Source organism: Megascapheus bottae, chromosome 11 (assembly GCF_031878675.1).
Source record: "Megascapheus bottae isolate mThoBot1 chromosome 11, mThoBot2.hap1, whole genome shotgun sequence".
In the NCBI taxonomy this organism is placed as follows: domain Eukaryota; kingdom Metazoa; phylum Chordata; class Mammalia; order Rodentia; family Geomyidae; genus Megascapheus; species Megascapheus bottae.
Genome location: NC_143519.1, coordinates 64,366,508 through 64,386,613, shown reverse-complemented (window position 1 = coordinate 64,386,613; position 20,106 = coordinate 64,366,508). Strand labels below are relative to the sequence as shown.

The following is a 20,106-nucleotide window of genomic DNA, read 5'->3' as shown; positions in this document are numbered from 1 at the left end:
ACCACCTCACCCCAATCAGAATGGCCAGTATTCTGAATTCAGATGACAAATGCCGGTGGGGATGTGGAGAAAGGGGAACCCTACTGCACTGCTGTAAACTAGTACAACCACTCTGGAAGGCAGTTTGGAGGTTCCTCAAAAAACTAAACATAGATCTCTCCTACAACCCAGCCCTACCATTCCTAAGCATCTACCCTGAGCAACATGACCCAGGATATGATAAAGAAACCTGCACCGTCATGTTCATCGCCACACTCTTCACAATAGCCAGGAGATGGAAACAACCCAGATGCTCCAATACAGATGAACAGATACAAAAAACGTGGTATATATACATATATATATATGCAATGGAGTTGTGCATAGTCACCAGACAATATAAAATAACGGCAATCACTAGGAAGTGGATGGAATTAGAGCAAATCATGTTGAGTGAGATAAACCAAGACCAAAGGAACAAAAGGCACATGGTCTCCTTGATATGTGGCTAGCAGATCTAAACCATTCAAGAGCGATGACTCAATACTCAGGTATTCCAGGTCACTGACATGAATTTGGAGATAGAAATGTATTTCTATAGACAGATAGGTCTATGGTAGGATATATATTCTATAGACATATGTTTATTCGTTATATAGCTCAATATATATTTATGACATATAAAGATTCAGTTTAATTTTAATTATGTTTTTAAATTTATGTGCCAGTAATTGCATATAGAGATTTTTTCTTGAATACTTCTTTGTAGAACATGACATTTGAAATATGTTGTAAAAACTCAGATTTAATAAAAAGAAAAAGAAGGAAAGAAATAGTATGTAGTCAAGTAGTAAAATCAAATTACTATATACACAACAGTTTTTGAAATGGACTAAAAAGTACAAAGCATTGTATAACCCATTGAACAAATAGTTCAAGTCATTAAATACTAATTTTGTAACTTTCTTGTCATTAAGCCTCTTTTAGACAATTGTACATTAACATGCATTTGTACCTTTCACCCAGTTTTGCTAACCTACAGTCCATCATTATAGTCAGGATGTTTCATTTCTTACATTCTCTTCCCTATCACCCCATATTATCCCTTCTTAGCTTCCTGATTTGACCAGTCCAAACTCCACTTCTACAATATAATCATCTTAAGAATATTATGTAAATACAGATCATATAATATACAATATCTGAGAATGTCTGTGCTCATAAGATAATTCCATACCGATCCACTCTAATGATTATATGTATCAATAATTCATCCTTTTTACATTGCTGAGTAATATTCCACATTAAATGATACAGGAAAAAAAGCATTAACAAAATTCAACACATATTCATACTAAAAACTAAAAAACACAGAAATGGAAAGAAATATTTTCAACTTAAAATGGGATAGTTCAATCTAACCCACTAATATGATGGACTGAACTGGTAATTTTTTTTTTGAATAAAGAACCACCTTGCATCACCTGAATAATCCCTACTTGGTCATGATGTCAAATTTTAAAAGTATGTTCCTAAAGTAAGAAAACAGTATGAATACAGTAAAGACTGCTTTGTATTATTAGTATGAAGAATGAATAACAGGCCAGGAGGCTAACCTAGTAGCAGAGTACTTGCCTAGCATGCACAAAGCCATGGGGTTCGATTCCTCGGTACCACATACACAGAAAAAAGCCAGCAGTGGTGCTGTGGCTCAAGTAGTAGAGTCTTGAGAAAAACTCAAAGACAATGCTCAGGCCCTGAGTTCAAGCCCCAGGATTGGCAAAAACTAAAACAAAGAATCAAAAAAACAGAATGAATGACAGGAAAGTAAGCTATGTTGTAGGAATATGTATCAGCATGAGGGAGGAAGGTGAACATATTATATACACATGTATGAAAACACAACAGTGAAACACATTCAACCTACAAAATTACATATGTATGTATGTGTGTATGAAAACAACAGTGAAACACATTCAACCTATAAAAAGAAGTGCGGAAGAAGCCAGACACTGATGGCTTATATTATATTTTCACCATCAGCACATTTTGTCCACATTCTCAACAAAATTTATTTTTTGTATTATAACTCTACTGGGGGTGTAAAATCACACGTCACTGTAGGTCAGAGTTGCATTTCCCTAACTACTGAAGTGAGCATCTCTTCAAGTGTTATTTTGCTTTTATATGTATGTCTATTTAGATCCTTTACACATTCTAATTGATTACTGTCTCTCCTTTTTTATTTTTTATTTTTTGGATGATGGTACCAGGATTTGAACTCACACTTAATTAACTAACTAGCTTGATTATTAGGCTTATGCTCTACCAAATAAGCCATGCCTCCAGCCCTGCTTTATACTGGTTATAACAGAGATGAAAGCTAGCAGGCTTTTCTACTTAGGCTGGCCTTGAACTGCCAACTTCTGAATCTCAGCCTAAGAAACAAAGATTATAAGCATGAAAGAGGCGTGGATAGTTCATTGCTTCTTATTATTATTTGCAATGGTCTCGAAATAATTCCCTTCTTAGTCATGGATATATTTGCAAATATTCCTCCCATTCACTGGATTGTAATTTCACTCTTGATAGAATCCTTATAAGACTAGAACTTTCTAATTTTAATAATACACATTTTGCCTCTGTTTTCTTTCAACACTTGTATTTTTGGTGTCCTATCAAAGAAAGTATTGTCTAATCCAAGGACTGTAGTATTTATTTCTTTAAGATCTTATTATTTTAGTTCCTACATTTAGGTCTATTGCGCATTCTGCGATAACTTTTCTGTATGGTCAGGGAAAAACTATTTGTTGAAAAAGATCAGCCTTTCCCCCACTAAAATATCCCAGAACTTTCATTGACAATGGTTTATTTCTGAACTTAATTCCATTCCACTGATTTGGATGTCCATCTTTTTGCTAAAGCCTTACTGTCTTAGTTGGTATTGTTTATATGAATACTCCAATTTATCTTTTAAAATACTCTTTGGGCTCCTTCTATTTCCATATGAATGTCTGCATCAGCTTGTCACCGTTGAAGAACAGTGCTGGGATGGCAGAACGCTCTATCTTTTGTTTTTTGGGGGGGTTTTGGTCAGAGTAATGTATAGAGGGGTTACAGCTACATTCATCAGGTAGTGGGTGCATTATTCCTCAAACACTGATACCCCTTTTTCATGTTTTTGGTCCCCTTTCCCTCCCCCCATCTGCTCCAATCATCTTGTTTTCCCTCCTTCCCTTCCCTGTTTCAAATAAACAATATACCAGATAACTAAGTCAAATACAGAAACCATATAAGATTAACCATAAGGGGAAAAAAACAGAAGAGAAATAACTGCACATCATACATTGAGGACCACAATCACAAAGATAAACCTCTTGTTTTCCATATCCTAGAGTTCATTTTGTTTAGTCTCATCCTATATGAATATATAAAAAAATAGCTTCTGAGCATTCAATGTCATTTAGTTTCTTATGTTGATTTAAACATCACTTTATAATGTAAGTTTTGCATTTTTGTTAATTTATTCTTTTCTTTTCTTTTTGGCCAATCCTGGAGCTTGATCTCAGAGCACTGAGTCTTTGGGCTTTCTCAAGGCTAGTGCTCTACCACTTGAGCCAAGCACTATGTTTGTGGTAACAGGGAATCTAATCCAGGGCTCCATGCATTCTAGGCAAGCATTCTACTACCCGACCACACTCCTAGCCCTCTAAATTTATTCTTAATGTTTATTATTATGCTATAGTAAATGTCACTGTTAACTTTTAGATAGTTTGTTGTTAGTGCTAATAGGTATTTCTATCTATCTCATATCTATATGTTGACATTTTTCCTTTCCAACTTTGTTAAATCTTATAGCTTTAGTGGACTCCTTATGAATTCCTCTATACAAGATCAAACTCAGACTTTTTCTGTACAACATGGAACTTTTGTCTCCCTAATTAGCAATTCCAGAGCTTCAGGTACATGTTGACCTCACATACACTGCTGGTGATGAAAATTTCACTAATATATTTTACTGAACTGAGGAAGATCCTATTGTAGTTTGCTGGGATTTTAGCTTTTTCATCATGTAAATATTTTGTCCAATTTTTTTCTATTTTCTATTGAGGTAATTGCTAGCTTCTGTCTTTCACTCACCAAATATTCTGAATTCTAATATATTTGTTTTCAAATATAAAATGAGCATCACATTCCTGGAAAAAATTTTATTGACTATGGTGCATATTGACTTTCACATTTTTCTGTTTGGGGTTCTTTGTTTTTTTGGTTTTTTGCCAGTCCTGGGGACTGAACTCAGGGCCTGAGCACTATCGTTGGGCTTTCTCAAGGCTAGAGCCCTATTACTAGAGCCACATCACCACTTCCGGCTTTTTCTATATATGTGGTACCTAGAAATTGAACCCAGGTCTTCAGGCATGCTAGGGAAGCACTCAACCACTAGTCCAAATTCCCAGCCCAACTATTATATTTTTTAATAATCTGGTTTGCTAATATTTCCTTAAAGATTTTTGCATCTATATCATAAAAGAGTCTCTATCATTTGGGAGAGTTCGCTATCATTTGGGCACTATTGTGGTCTTGACACAAACTCACCCACTGAGCTCTGTTTCAATTACTGTATTTTTTAGTTCTAAAACTTCCATTTTATTTTATCTTCTATGTATATACTTCTTTTCTGAGGTTTTTCTACTTTTTCATATTTGAACATACTTATAATTGCTTATGATGATGACTGCCTTAAAAACTTACCAGACTTTAAAAAGTATATCTTTGCCATTTCAATGTTGACATGTATGGATTATCCTAATTCATTCAATTTGAGATCTTCCTATTTTCACTTTGAATGAAAAATTACAAATGATTAAAACTTCTAAACATTAACCTCAGATGTATAAATCTAAACTCAGAAACACAAGAAATACATACAAGTCAACATTATACCTCTAAATAGCCAACAATCCCCCAGTAATAGACTCCAAACATAACAAGGAAAACAACTCAAAACCATGTAAGAATGATCAACAAATACAAGAAGATATTTATAAAAAGCTAAATAAAGGGCCGGGAGTTTGGCCTAGTGGTACAGTGCTTGCCTACCACGCACCAAGACCAGGATTCCATTCCTCAGTACCACATACTTAGAAAAAAAAGCTAGAAGTGGTGCTAAGGCTCAAGTGGTAGAGCTCTAGACTTGAGGGAAAAAAAAATCCAAGGACAGTGCTCAGGCCCTGAGCTTAGGCCCAGGCTGGCAAAAAAAAAAAAAAAAAAAACTAAATAAAGTAAAACAGGATATAAATAACCAGCTGATATAACTCTAAGAAAATACAAATAAGCTGCTGGATAAAGGAAAACAATACAGGATATAAAAAGAGGAAATCAATAAAGACATAAAAATCATAGAAAAGAAAAGCTGAAATTCTGTAAACAAAAAGCTCAATGTACCAAATAAAAAACTTAGTGGAGGCCAGGGTGTGGCCTAGTAATAGAGTGCTTGTCTAGTATGCACTAAGCCCTGGGCTCAATTCCTTGGTACACAGAAAAAGCTGAAAGTGCTACTGTGGCTCAAGTGGTAGAGCACTAGTCTTGAAGAAAGGACAAGGACAATGTTCAGGCCCTGAGTTCAAGCCCCAGGGCTGGCAAAAAAAAAAAAAAACAACTTAGTAAAAAAAAAAACTCTATCCAGAAGAGTGGATCAGACTACAGTACAGGTAGATGTGATAGAATAATTGAGATGAAAAAATAACAAAAAACAAAACAAAAAAAATCCCTAAAGGAATACAAATAAAACATGCAAAATAAGACCTCTAGTATACTATTAAAAGACCACCTATGAATCATGAATTCAGAAAAACAGATGCAAAGGGGTTAGAAAATACAATAAAATAATTGTATAAATTTTCACAAGATTTGAGAATAAAAACCAGCCATTCAGGTATAGGTGGCTTTAGTATACCAAATAGACCAGACCTGAAAGATATATATACATATATATATATGCACACACACACACACACATATATATATATATATATATATATCATTCAACTGTGTAAAACAAGGAACAAATATTGAAAGCTACCAAAGACAAATATCATTTATGATGGAACTCATCAGAATTACAGCAAATATCTCAATGTAAAATTTTTTAAAGGATAGAATGAAGTGACATATTTCAAGCACTAAATAACCATCAACCTAGATTACTCTATGGAGCAAAGCTAACAACCATAACTGGAAAGCAAACAAAAATTCTCCGTAGTAAACAAAAACTAAAACAATTTAAGACCATTGAACTGGCTCTACAAAAAATAGGCAAAGGAATCCTACTCACAGAATAGCAAAATAAATATAACCACTGTGCACTGATGACTCACACCTGTAATACTAACTACTCATAAGGCTGAGATGTGAGGACTGTGGCTTAAAACCAGCCCAAGCTCAACCCGTCCACGGCTGGGCCCTGCATCTGCTGAGGCCCAGCTTCCCAGGTTGGGGTCCAAACCTTCGCAGGTTGGAGGCAGGAATAGTTGCCAGGCCTTTGGAGGTTTCCTCTTGTGAGTAGAACCATGTTAACATTTTGTTCTCAGTAGAAGAGGACCTCTGGTCAAAATTTGTTTGACAGCCCAGTGGGATAAAGCCCTTGTGTTGGAGTACAGTTTAGAGAGCAGTGTGAAAAGTATCATCTCACCAAAGGTCAAGATGGCACTGTGAACATCAGGACACTCAAATTTATCACAGAAAAGCCAAATACCTTCTTGCAAACTGTAATGAAGCCACTTGTTAAGATAAAGGTGGCTTAAGAGCTGGGTGTGATGGCTCAAACCTGTAATCCTAGCTACTCAGGAGGCTGAAATCTGAGGATCGTGGTTCAAAGCTAGGCTGGGCACTAAAGTCCATGAGAGTCTTATCTCCAACTAACCACCAAAAAACCGGAAGTGGCACTGTGGCTCAAGGGGTAGGGTGACAGCCTTGAGTTGAAGAGCTTGGGGACAATGTCCAGGACCAGAGTTCAAGTCACATGACTAACAAAAAAAGATGGCTTTAGGGCCAGGTGTTATTGACTTGCCTGAGGAAAATCAAGAAGCAGCCTACAATACCATCACTGAATCTGAAGAATTTCACGACTTTGATCAGCCACTGCCAGACTTACATGACATCAATGTTGCCCAGCAGTTCAGCCTGAACCAGAGTAGACTAGAGGAGCTGACCATGAGAGAAGTTAGGAACATCAGTATCCACAAGAAAATGACTTTGGGGGCCGGGAGTTTAGCCTAGTGGTAGAGTGCTTGCCCAGCATGCACAAGACGGAGATTCGATTCCTTGGTAGCACATACATAGGAAAGCTGGAAGTGGTGTTATGGCTCAAGAGGCACAGCGCCAACCTTGGGAAAGCCCATGGACAGTGCTCAAGCCCTGATATCAAGCCCAGGACAGGAAGGAAGGAAGGAAGGAAGGAAGGAAGGAAGGAAGGAAGGAAGGAAGGAAGGAAGGAAGGAAGGAAAGAAGGAAGGAAGGGGGAGAGAGAGAAAGAGAGAGACAGAGAGAGAGAGAGAGAGAGAGAGAGAGAGAGAGAGACAGAGAGAGAGAGACAGAGAGAGAGAGAGAGAGAGAGAGAGAGAGAGAGAGAGAGAGAGAGAGAGAGAGAGAGAATTACTTTGGTACTTTTGGAATGGATGGTCATGAAACAATAAGATGTTACTTTTGGGAGATCTGGTGCTTCTAACTTCCTCTTAGAGCCTGAATAGAGTACCAGCAATCAGAATGAGAAAATTAACCATATAGAATATGAAGACCAATATATAAGGATGATAGCTTTGGAGAAGAAATGATGGCAGAATATTAGAGGATAAATTGATTAGTAATAATGATGGTGGCATCTTTTGCTGATTCTCCTAACCTCTCAGAGGCATGAGTAACATTGCCAGAATAGCCTGCTCATTATGATATGGGCTTGATAGTCTTGTTTCAGCACCAACTGGGACTGATCAAACACTTGTTTCAAATGAGGAAGAAGCATTTGCTTGAGATGACTGTGAAAGAAACAAAAGCTAAGAGGAAGAGGAAGCTAATTATTGACAGTGTCAAAGATCATTGAAGGCCAGCTTAGTGATTATTCTAATATTGTTACAACTTTGATCTGGCACCACCCACCAAGAAATTGATGATGTGGAAAGAGACAGGAGGACTGTCTTTACCTGCTTAGGCTTTATGGAATAACAGACTACTGAAGTTTTTTATACATTATCTTAACACCACTTATACCAGAAGACCTTAGAAAAAGAAGGAAAGGGGAGAGGAAAATCTGAATGAGTTCCTCAAAGAATTTCAAAAATCCAGAGGCTCCTAAAGAAGATGAATAACAGCAGCATCACCAGCGTGATATTTTCAATGAGCTCATATTAGAGGAGCCCCCTCTAAGGAGCCATGCCCCTCCAAGTGTCAATTGTGGAGGTTAGCAGAACAAATTTGGATTAGTAAGTCATCTATGTTCCCAACTCCCACTGCAGGGAACTAAACCAAAAGCTGAACAAGTTGACCCAGAGCCAGTGATGCCATTTCAGCAAATAGCACAGATGAAAATACCACCTACAGAAGTCCCCCCCAGAAGAACCTCCTAATATCTGTCAATTAATTCCAGAACAAAAACCTCTTCCAAAAAAAGAGGAGAAAGGAAGATGAAGATGCTTCAGGGGATGATCAGGATCAAGAAGAAAGGTGATGGAACAACAGATGTTCCATGGCCTTCAGCAAATCCTTGCTAAAAGTGGAACTGTATGAATTATGTGGAAACATAAACCAAGTACCCAAGCTACCATGCTGGCACAGGAGGGGCCATACAGTGATATCACTGCAACATCTGGACCAAGGTTCCATATTATTTGAGGAGCTAGTGTTCATATATTAATAAATAAAAATTGCCCCCATTGCAGGGCACATAAAACCCTTGAGAATTTTATATCTGTATAAAAATCTCTGCATTTTCTTTTTTTCATTTATTTCCAGTATTTTTGATTTTCACATTTTATACTTAAAGAAAATTGTTTACAGGGATTAAGACCCAGTAAATTATTTTAACAACTTTCAGAACAGATATGTGTAATGTTGGTGCACTAAGTAATATTGAATAATAGCCAAAAGCCATTACTTTTTATCTTACTCCTCAATTACTATGTTAAAAAGGAAAATCTGTCTAGCAGTTGAAATAACTATGGTATCTGTCTTTTTGATCACAAGACAGGAATAGACAGTTTCTTTCCATCAGTAAAAGCAACAATCTGATGAAGCCAGGTCTTGGACAGAGTAACTAAAACAAGAGAAAGATTGTTACACTGAGTTTCTTTTGTTTGTTTGTTTGTTTGTGTTTTTTTTTTGCCAGTCCTGGGCTTGAGCTCAGGGCCTGAGCACTGTCCTTGGACTTTCTCAAGGCTAGAGCTCTACCACTTGAGCCTCAGCACCACTTCTGGCTTTTTTCTATGTATGTGGTTCCGAGGAATCGAACCCGGGTCTCCATGCATGCTAGGCAAGCACTTTAACCACTAGGCCAAACTCCCGGCCCCTACACTGAGTTTTATTCAATGTGTAATTCTCTAAGGAGCACAAATATGTAGATTGTGTCCTGTCACTGACCTTCCCTGACTACCAAAAACTTAGGTCTTAGCTGGTTTGCCAATCATTCCATTTAACCCTTTATGGTAAATTTTGTTGTCCTAAATTCTGATGTTTTAGTGTAGCTCCAAAATAAGTAGAAATGAGCTTGGTAACGTGGAAGGACTGTTAACATAATTTTGACTTTCAGGAGCTATAAACCATACTTAAAGATGTTTTGAGTACTCAGATCATCAAAACAGAAAATCCTCTACTTCACAAAAGGGCATACTGATGAAAAAAAAAAATAAGCAGATCGACTTAACCTTGAAGCAAACAATACTGTAAAAACTAATGGAACTAATGGCTTCTCTGATACTCATTTCAAGTGTTAGTACCCATCTCTTTTTTCAGTGTTGCGCAGTCCTGTGTTAGGATTTTAGTCACAGAGCTATTAAAGAATTCCAAAGTTCAGGGCTTTTCTGGGTTTTTTTTTTTGCTTTTAGTTTTTTTGCTTTTTGTTGTGGTCAGTCATGGGACTTGAACTCTGGGCCTGGGCACTGTCCTGAGCTCTTTAGCTCAAGCCTATTGACCTACCCCTTGAGCCACAGTGTCATTTCAGATTAATTGGGAGATAAGAATCTCCCTGACTTTGGTGCCCAGGTTGGCTTTGAACCATGATCCTCAGATCTCAGCCTCCTGAGTAACCCCAAAAGCTTTATTATTAACAGACAAGATAGTACCACAAATTATATGACTATTATAGTTATTTAAACAGAACTTAACTTTTTAGGGAAAAATATGATGAAAGTTCTAGCTTAAGTGCTGGAACTTTTATAAGAAAAAAATCACTTTCAAAATTCAGACTTGAAGGATTGACCCCCCCTCCCCCATCAATACCCCAGGCATGAATGGATGTGCTAGATGCAGACAAGACTATCTGCCCAGAATCTGGCTGTAAATATTCCATTGTAGGCCTAGCCAGCAAGGCTCTGAGGCCAAGCTGTGAAGCCAGGAAATGGTTTTTGAGATTGGAAGACAGAAGTGGACCCTGTGAAGGTCAAATCATTCAGGGAAGCCAGATAAAAAGCTGTTTGGACATTAAAAAAACTTGAGACCTTGGATAAGGAAACACCCGATTCTCGGCCTGTGTCTACAGTCACCGCCCTCTCCCCCACACTAAACTCAAGTAACCCCTGTCTCCTTGCTTAAGACTATAAAACCCCTGATTCTGGGGCCAGCAGTTTGGCCTAGTGGTGTGGTGCTTGCCTAGCATGCACAAAAACCAGGCTCTATTCTTCCATTCCACATTCATAGAAAAAGCCAGACGTGGTAGAGCTCTACCTTGAGAAAGCCCAAGGACAGTGCTCAGGCTCTGAGTTCAAGCCCCAGCACTAGCGAAAGAAAGAAAAAAAGAAAGAGAGAGGAGAGGAGAGACAGAGAGAGAGAGAGAGAGAGAGAGAGAGAGAGAGAGAGAGAGAGAGAGAGAGAGAGAGAGAGAGAGAGAGAGAGAGAGAGAGGGAAGAGGAGAGGAAGGAAGGAAGGAAGGAGAGGGAGGGAGACAGAGAGAGAGAGAGAGAGAGAGAAAGAGAGAGGAGAGGAAGGAAGGAAGGAAGGAAGAAAGGAAGGAAGAAAGGAAGGGAGGGAGGGAGGGAGGGAGGGAGGGAGGGAAAAGACAACCCTGACTCAATCCCCTCCCCACCTTACCTCAGACTCCAAGCCCCATGAAAAGGCTATGTTCCTCACTGTTCCTCAATTAGCAGTCCTAGCCTGTTGAGAACAGAGTCCAGCTTTTTCCTTTTCTTTCTTTTTTTAAATATTTTTATTGTAATTAATAAAAGGGTTACATGATATTTGCCAGATAGAAAGTACCTTAATTCACATACATTGATACCCTTTCACATGTCTTGGTACAAGAATAGTTTAAAATTGCTATTGAAATCTTATTTTCAATACGATGTGTCTGTAAACCATGGGTTTCCCCACTGTAAAAAAAATTGTAGATAATTGAATGCTTGATTACAGAAAGTGATGAATTCCTTGTTACACATTTTGCTGGTGTGGTTTTAGTTCCTTACTGGGTTTAATATTGTTCTTGAAAATTGCTAATGTTATGATATATATAACTTTTCTAATAAAAGTTGTGTTTATAAGCAAGAAAAAAAAACAGACCAAGTAGTACATGAGACTCTTATCTCCAATTAACCAGGGAAAGCAGGGCTGTGACCCAATTGATGAAGCACTGGTGTTCAGCAAAAGAGCTCAGGAATAGCACCCAAGTCCCAAATTAAGCCCAGGACATGAACCAAAAACTAAATAAAAATTAAAATAAACATAATCATGAAATAGGGAAGAAAAATACATCTCATCAGAAAAGAAATGCCAAATGAAAGCAGAAAAAATGAAGCATGGCAAAATTAAAAAAAACATGGCAAGTACTACATGGGTATACATGAGTATTGTTCCTGAACCATATTTGCTCAAGGTTAGCATCTACTACTTGAGCTACAACTCCACTTTTTTGGTGGTTAATATGAAATAAGAGTTTCATGGACTTGGTTATCTCATATTGGTATAGTATCTCACTTTGTTATCTGATATATTGAACTTACTTGTATTTGGATATTTGAAATTTGATAGGGAAGGGGGGAAAACCAAGACGGGTGGGGGGTATGGGGGGGAGGGAAACGGGTACCAAGACATGTGAAAGGGTATCAATGTATGTGAATTAATGCACCTTCTATCTGGCAAATACCATGTAACCCTTTTACTAATTACAATTTAAAAAAAAAGAGTTTCATGGACTTTCCTGTCCTAGCAAGTTTTAAACTATAGTTCTCAGGTCTCAGACTCCTAAGAAGCTACAATTACAGACTTAAGCCACTGGCACCTAACGATCATGTACATTTTTTTTCTAGTCATGGGGCTTGAACTCAGGGCCTGAGAACTGTTCTTGGACTTTTCTCAAGGCTAGAGCTCTACCACTTGAGCCACAGCACCATTTCCAGCTTTTTCTCTATGTATGTGTCACTGAGGAATTGAACCCTGGTCTTCGTGCATGCTAGGCAAGCACTCTACTACTAAGCCAAACTCCCGGCCCCTATCATGTACATTTTAATAGTAACAGTAAATATTTTCCAATGAAAAGACAATAAATTAAAAAGCAAGTCCTAAACATCTGTTGCCTACAAAAACATCTTATTGACAACAAACATCAGTTGTGTATGGAAAGAGCTTCTATGAAAATAGACTGAATGTAGGCAGCAGTTATCCATACTCATATCTGATAAAGTAGATCTCAAAACCAAAATTGTTAGTCAGAGAAAAGAAGATCAGTTCATATTAACAAAGGGAACAATCTGCAAAGAACAAATTAGAGTTATTATAAATTGGCCAAATGTCAATGAACCTAATTTCATTATAAATAACACTTAGGGATTTAAAAGCATAGGTCAGATAGATCCTCAAAACATCATGACTGTGGGAGACTTTAATACCTTACTTTCAATAATAAACCCCCCAGACCTAAAAAAAGAAAATAAATCAATAATAAAAAAAAAAAAAAAAAACCCTCAGAGGCCTGGAGTTTGGCCTAGTGGTAGAGTGCTTGCCTAGGCATGCATTAAGACCCAGGTTCAATTCCTCAATACAACATACATAGAAAAAAGCCAGAAGTGGTGCTGAGGCTCAAGTGGTAGAGCTCTAGCTTTGAGAAAGGACAGTGCTCAGCCCCTGAACTCAAGCCCAGAACTGGCAAAAAAAAAAAAAAAGAAAGAAAGAAAGAAAAAAATCTCAGAACTAAACAACACCATAAATAAAATGGTTTAACATGTATCTACAGAGTACTTCATCCATCAGCTATACAATGACTGACACACTATATAGTTTAGCAGCTATGGAACTTTCTACACAAAAAGAGCTTCCTTCATTTATTTATTTATTTATTTATTTTGGTTATGGGCTTGAACTGTCCTTGAGCTTTTCTATTCAAGGCTAGCACTTTACAACCTTGATCCACAGCTCTACTCGTGTTTTCTGGTGGTTAACTGGAGATAAGAGTCTCACTCTGAGCTGCCTTCAAACCACAGTCCTCAGATCTCATCCTCTTGAGTAGCTAGGATTATAGGCATATGCCACCAGCACCCAGTTCTCAAAATAGACCCTAACACAAAGTAAATCTTAGCAAATATGCAGATACTGAAATGACTATATTCTATCTGACCAGAACTAGAACTTGACTTAAAAAAAAAAATATATATATATATATTAAAAGCCAAGAATATAGAATAACAATTTGAAGAATGGGTCATTGAAGAAACAGGAAGGCTATGAAAATGTTTGTAAAATCTAATGCAAATGAAACCAAATCAGAATTTTGGGGATTATAGCAAAGACAGTGTGGAGAAAAAAGTTTATAGCTATTTGCATAAAAAATTTAAAAATTGGCAAAACAGCGGCCGGGAGTTTGGCCTAGTGGTAAAGTACTTGCCTAGCACGCATGAAGACCTGGGTTTGACTCCTCGGTACCAAATACATAGAAAAAAAAAAGCCAGAAGTGGTACTGTGGCTCAAGTGGTAGAGCACTAGCCTTGAAGATAGCCCAAGGACAGTGATCAGGCCCTGAGTTTGAGGCCCAGGACTGGCAAAAAAAAAAAATTGGCAAAACAGGGCTGGAAGCATGAGTGCTTGCCTACCATGCATAAGCCCTGGGTTGTATTCCTCGGTACCACAGACAGAGAAAAATCTGGAAGGGGTACTTTGGCTCAAGTGGTAAGAGTGCTAGCCTTGAGGAAAGCCCAAGGACAGGGCTCAGGCCGAGTCCAAGGCCTGGCACTGGCAAAAAATAAAATAAAATGACAAAACACCAAGATGATTCCTTGGAAAGAAAAATAAGATTCATAAACCTTTAACCAATCTAGCTAAAAGAGAATAAAACCAAATGAATAAAATGTGAAATAAAGATGGTAATATCATGGCAAATACTAATGAAATCAAGAAGATCATGAGGAAATATTCTGAAAACTTAAAATAAGCTAGAAAATCAAAAAGAAATAGACTTCTCGATCTATATAACCAACTCAAGTTAAACCATTTAAATAGATCACAACCAAAAAACTGAAGCAGTTATTAATCTCCCAATAAAAATAATCCAGGACCCAAAAGATTCACTGCCATATTTTACCTTTAAAGACAAAACTACAAAATAAAATTAAAAAACAAAAAAGGCAAAACTACAGCAATACTTCTCAAACCTTTTGTCAAAGAGAATGAGAAGAATCACTGCCAAACTTATTTTATGAAGCCAATATTACACTCATTCTAAAACCAAACAAGGACAAAGAATTTTCTTATTTTAGAATTATCAACCAAATTCTATAATAATAAACATAGATACAAAATTCTCCATAAAATCCAGAGCCTTAAAAACATAGGCTGCATGGTTTTCCTCATTCATGGTAACTAGATTTGGTCTATAAATCTACAAGTAAACACAATAATATATATCATACATATATCATATATACATAAGTCTATATATGTATACATCTACATAAATAGATTACATATATATACTATGTGTATATATCATGTTTATGTTATACATTTCTTTTTCATATATTATGAGTTGTTTATTATATTATTCATATTATAAATATATAAAATATACTATTTAATATATGTAAGTATATATAATAGACATAAATACAGACACATACGCACACACTCATTACTTATTACTCTATCTGATTCATATAACTGTAACCTCTATTAACTCTACAATATTTTTTTTAGATTCAACAATTTATTAAAAGGATCAAGTTGGTTTCATCCCAGGGATACAAGGATATATCAATTATTGGACACTCACTTGATGTCTAGAGAGTGGGATAATTTGGTCTTAGTGTGGGAGGAGCCCATGCATTTTTTATCAGAAGTAGAAACAGATTTTAGAGAAAGGAAAAAGTAAAATATAATTTTCTTCTCTTAGACTTGATTTCTAATTAGGATTCAAAACAAAATGCATAAGGAAACAATAAACAGAGTACTAGTATTGTATACAATATCTGCAAGACAGAAAAATAGTAAGATTGAGTAAGAATAAGAGCAGTATGAGGACAAAAGCCATATAATGAATGATTGTTGTCCTTAATGTACTATGTTGTCTCTCATCTCCTTTGCTGTCCCTTGGTTATCTCATATTGGTATAGTATCTCACTTTGTTATCTGATATATTGAATTTATTTGTATTTGGATATTTGAAATTTGATAGGGAAGGGGGGAAAACCAAGACGGGTGGGGGTGTGGGGGGGGGAGGGAAAGGGTACCAAGACATGTGAAAGGGTATCAATGTATGTGAATTAATGCACCTTCTATATGGCAAATATCATGTAACCCTTTTACTAATTACAATAAAAAAAAGAGCAGTATGAGGGCAGATTATTTTGAAAGACAAAAGGAAATATAGCAAAGTATAGAAATGGTGAAATTATAGTATTTTATTCAAGAAGTTTTCTGTAAGAAACAATCAGAACACATTTGATCATTTTACAAAATTAAAACTATTTTATTAAGTACCCAAAATGTTACCTCTCACGTTCCATTTGCCTGAGATGATCGTTTTTTATAGCTTCAATCAATAAGTTAGTATGGGGATCATCCTGGAAAAATAAAATTGAAATGCTCAAGTAAAGCTCAAACATAGTGAAAAATTTCATAAAACCAAATAACTAGTTTATAAGATGTAAATTAATGTAAATTCGTTGTTTTATTTGTCTGTTATGGGAATGCTGGAGATGGAACCAAGACCTTTCACAATCTATGTAAGCATCCTACTACTGAGTTATACTAGTCCATTAATTAATCTTTGTAAATCTTTTTCCTAATGTAAAGCAGACCTTCTTTTTCTCTTTTTTCTCATTCCCTATCATATTGAACTAACACAAACTCTGAGGAGTAAATAAAAATCAGGCTAGAACTATTTACCATAGCAAAGATATGGAACCAACCCAGATGTCCCTCAGTTGATGAGTGGATCAACAAGATGTGGTATTTGTACACAATGGAATTCTATGATGCTGTCAGAAAGAATGACATCGCCCCATTTGTTAGGAAATGGAAAGACTTAGAAAAATTCATATTAAGTGAAGTAAGCCAGACTCAAAGGAACATGGGCTCATTGGTTTCCCTCATTTGTCATAATCAGTAGAAACCTTGGGCTCTCCTAGCAGAGATTTACAATAGAACAAAATCTAGATACATAAGGCTATATAGTATGACGCTAAATGTAAGGACCTCCAAGATATAGAAACAAAAGCCATAGTGATTGTTGTCCTTAATATACTATGTTATCTCTCATCTCTTTTGCTTTCCCTTGGTTATCTCATATTGTTACAATATTACACCTTGTTATCTGATATATTTCATATATGCTTAATTGGTTATTTGAAATTGGGTAGGGAAGGGTGGAAATCAAGATGAGCGGGGCTGGGAAGGGAAATGGGGACCAAGACATGAGAAAGGGTATCAATGTTTGTGAAGTAATGCACCTTCTATCTGGTGAATATAATGTAACCCTTCTATTAATTACAATAAAAAATATATGGGAAAAAAAGGTCAGGCTAGAAAAGGGAGGGCCAAATGCATAGAACCTGTAGTAGTTGTTAGTACAAAATCCAAACCCAAGTATAAATACTCCATGACAATTATCTACTCAGTATAATCCAGATTTCTTCTCCATGTTCAAGATACCTCTTGGGAAATAAAAAAAAAAAAAACAGAACCTTAAAAATAAACAGAAACAAATGGAAACAATCCAGATGCCCTACTGAAGATGAATGGATACAAAAATGTGGTATATATATACAATAGAATTCTACATATCCAACACACAAGATAAAATAATGGCATTTGAAGGGAAGTGGATGAATCCAGAGCAAATCATGTTGAGTGATACAAGTCAAGACCAAAGGAACAAAAGGCGCATGGTATCCTAAATATGTGGCTATTAGATCCAAACAGTACAAGAGTGAGGACTCAATATTTGAGTACCCAATGCTATGGACATAGTATTGGAAATATAAACACAACTATATAGACATAAAAATTTATGACTCTATAGACATAATATTTTATTACATAGATTAATATGTATCTATGACATACAAACTCTAAGCCCAATTTTAATTATATTCTAAAATCTAAGTGCCAATGATTATATATAGAGATTCCCTTCTTGAATACTTGTTTGTTAAATACATCATTTGAAATATGATGTGAAAATCAATGTTAATAAATTCTTTAATAAAAAAAATAGATAAAGGCAGGGGCCAGGAGTTTGGCCTACTGGTAGACTGCTTGCCTAGCATGCACGAAGACCTGGGTTCAATTTATCAATACCACATACCTGTTTCTATATTTGCATGAGAATAAACTTTAAACAAATGTAATCATCTATTTGTATTCCTTTTTTTGTTTTTCTTAATTAAATTTTATTGTGAAAAAAATAAATAGAAACAAAGAGATATCCCAATGAAAGACCTAAATCTTAATAAAATTGTTTTTTAGTTATAATTAAAATTGAAAATTGTGCAGTCTGTCTTAAACATATTGTGTCCCATGACCTCAATGATCTCATGCTCAATAGTAATTGACAGGGACTGGAAATACAGCTTAGTGGTAGAGTGGTTGCCTAGCACGCCTGAAGCCCTGGGTTTGATTCCTAAGTACTACTTAAACAGAAAAAGCCACAAGTTGCTCTGTGGCTCAAGTGGTAGAGTACTAGCCTTGGGAAAAAAAGAAACTCAGGAAAGTCCCTAGACTCTGAGTTCAAGCGCCAAGACTGGCCAAAAAAATTAACAAAATATTATTAATAATGGTCTGTTCCAACTTTCTTGTTTCTAAAAAGCAAAAAACAGGTCAGTAGGAGATGGCTACCTTGCTCTTTCATACTCACACTTGGTGAAATGTATTTCTCATCTTCATCGATTTCTAATGGAACGGCAATCAATTTCTGGAATGCCTTCTTCATTTTTTCTCGGTCTCCAATGGCAAAATAACTGAGGATTAGGTTGTAGCCTGCCTTCAGATTTGGCGCCATGCTCATTATGTGTTCAAATGAATTAATGGCATCTGAATACTGACCAGTTTTAATAAATGTAACACCAATATTCTGCATTATTTTTATCCTAAATAAAATTAAACACACATGAGCCTTAAACACTGAATTCTACAATGCAGCATTCAATACTTATGAAAGTTTATGTTTTAAACCCTTTACCCCCATATGAATAGATGGGTTATATTTGCACATATCAAAAAGTTCACTTAAAAAAGATCACTTGTGGGGCTGGGAGCATAGCCTAGTGGTAGACTGCTCGTCTTGCATGCACAAAACCCTGGGTTCAATTCCTCGGTACGACATACACAGAAAAAGCTGGCAGTGGCTCTGTGGCTCAAGTGGCAGAGTACAACCTTTGAGCAAGAAGTGTCCAAGGACAGGGCTCAGGCCCTGAGGTCAAGCCCATACTGGCCAAAAAAAAAAAAATAGAAAATTTTTTTCAAAAGTAAAAATTAAAAAAGAAAGATTGAGGGAATCTTAGATGCTAGCCTTATATTGTAATCTGACCATTATAAATGACTAGTACTGTCATTTTTTTCTTGGCATTAAGTTGTATCATATACTACTAAGCCTGCATAGCAAATTTCCACACTGATCAAGTAGTTTAGTTTAATTTTACTTGGTTGCATACTTTAATTTTTTTTTTTTTTTTGGTGAACTCAAGGACTCATACTCTCACTCATCTTTTTGCCAGTTAATTGGAAATAGAATCTCTCCAATTTGCCCAGGCTGTATTAAACCTTGATCCTCAGATCTCAGCCTCCTGAATAACTAAGATTACAGGCATAAGTACCAGCCACTTTTAACTTGACATTATACAAATATATCCAACTAGTCCCAAGGGAAGAGAGAATAATATTACATATGTAATTTAAATACCCAGACAATTCAAACTGTTCAACTCACCGACAACAAATCAATAGTTATCATACTTGTGAAAAACAAATTTGAATTTTACAGTGATCAGAGTATGTACACTTACCTCATTTCTTTATGGACACTTGGGATTTGATCCAAGGCCATTCGGTAGAACTTAATAGCTTTGGAGTAATTTCTTTGCTTTAAATAAATATTTCCCATATTCACTTTCAATATTCCTAATTTGAAAAATAATGGTTATACAACATTTGAATTTTTGATTTTTTTTTGGTATTTTAGATGACTTAAAGTTCACTTTCACTGAAGTTTTCTCAACTTATAAAACTTCATACATTATCTAAAACTTAAACTTTATAGCAGAAACAGTACTTCAATACATTCAGCTCTAATCTATGAGAAAATGGAACTTAAAAGATAGGCTGAGTCCTGAAAATAAGGCTGGAAACAACTAATTTACTGTTTTAAAAAAGTACATTCTGAAAAAAAATTATATTATGCTTTAAAAAAACACATGACAATAAGACATTTTGAAGTTAGACTCA

At 36.1% G+C, this 20,106-nt stretch overlaps 1 protein-coding gene and 1 pseudogene across 1 annotated transcript in view; one reads left to right on the top strand and one right to left on the bottom strand.

Annotated features, from left to right (window-relative positions):
• The window catches only part of Ift88 (intraflagellar transport 88), a gene marked incomplete at its 3' end in the record, with an annotated part of 56,963 nt that overhangs the window by 30,495 nt on the left and 6,362 nt on the right, over positions 1 to 20,106 (bottom strand). Inside the window, exons 5-7 of the mRNA XM_090341820.1 lie at positions 19,668 to 19,782; positions 18,521 to 18,752; positions 16,156 to 16,226 (exon numbers count right to left, since the gene is read on the bottom strand). Coding sequence (XP_090197946.1) covers positions 16,156 to 16,226; positions 18,521 to 18,752; positions 19,668 to 19,782 — 418 coding nt within the window. The remainder of the gene's footprint in view (positions 1 to 16,155; positions 16,227 to 18,520; positions 18,753 to 19,667; positions 19,783 to 20,106) is intronic.
• Positions 6,562 to 8,760, top strand: LOC150057303 (double-strand-break repair protein rad21 homolog pseudogene; annotated as a pseudogene).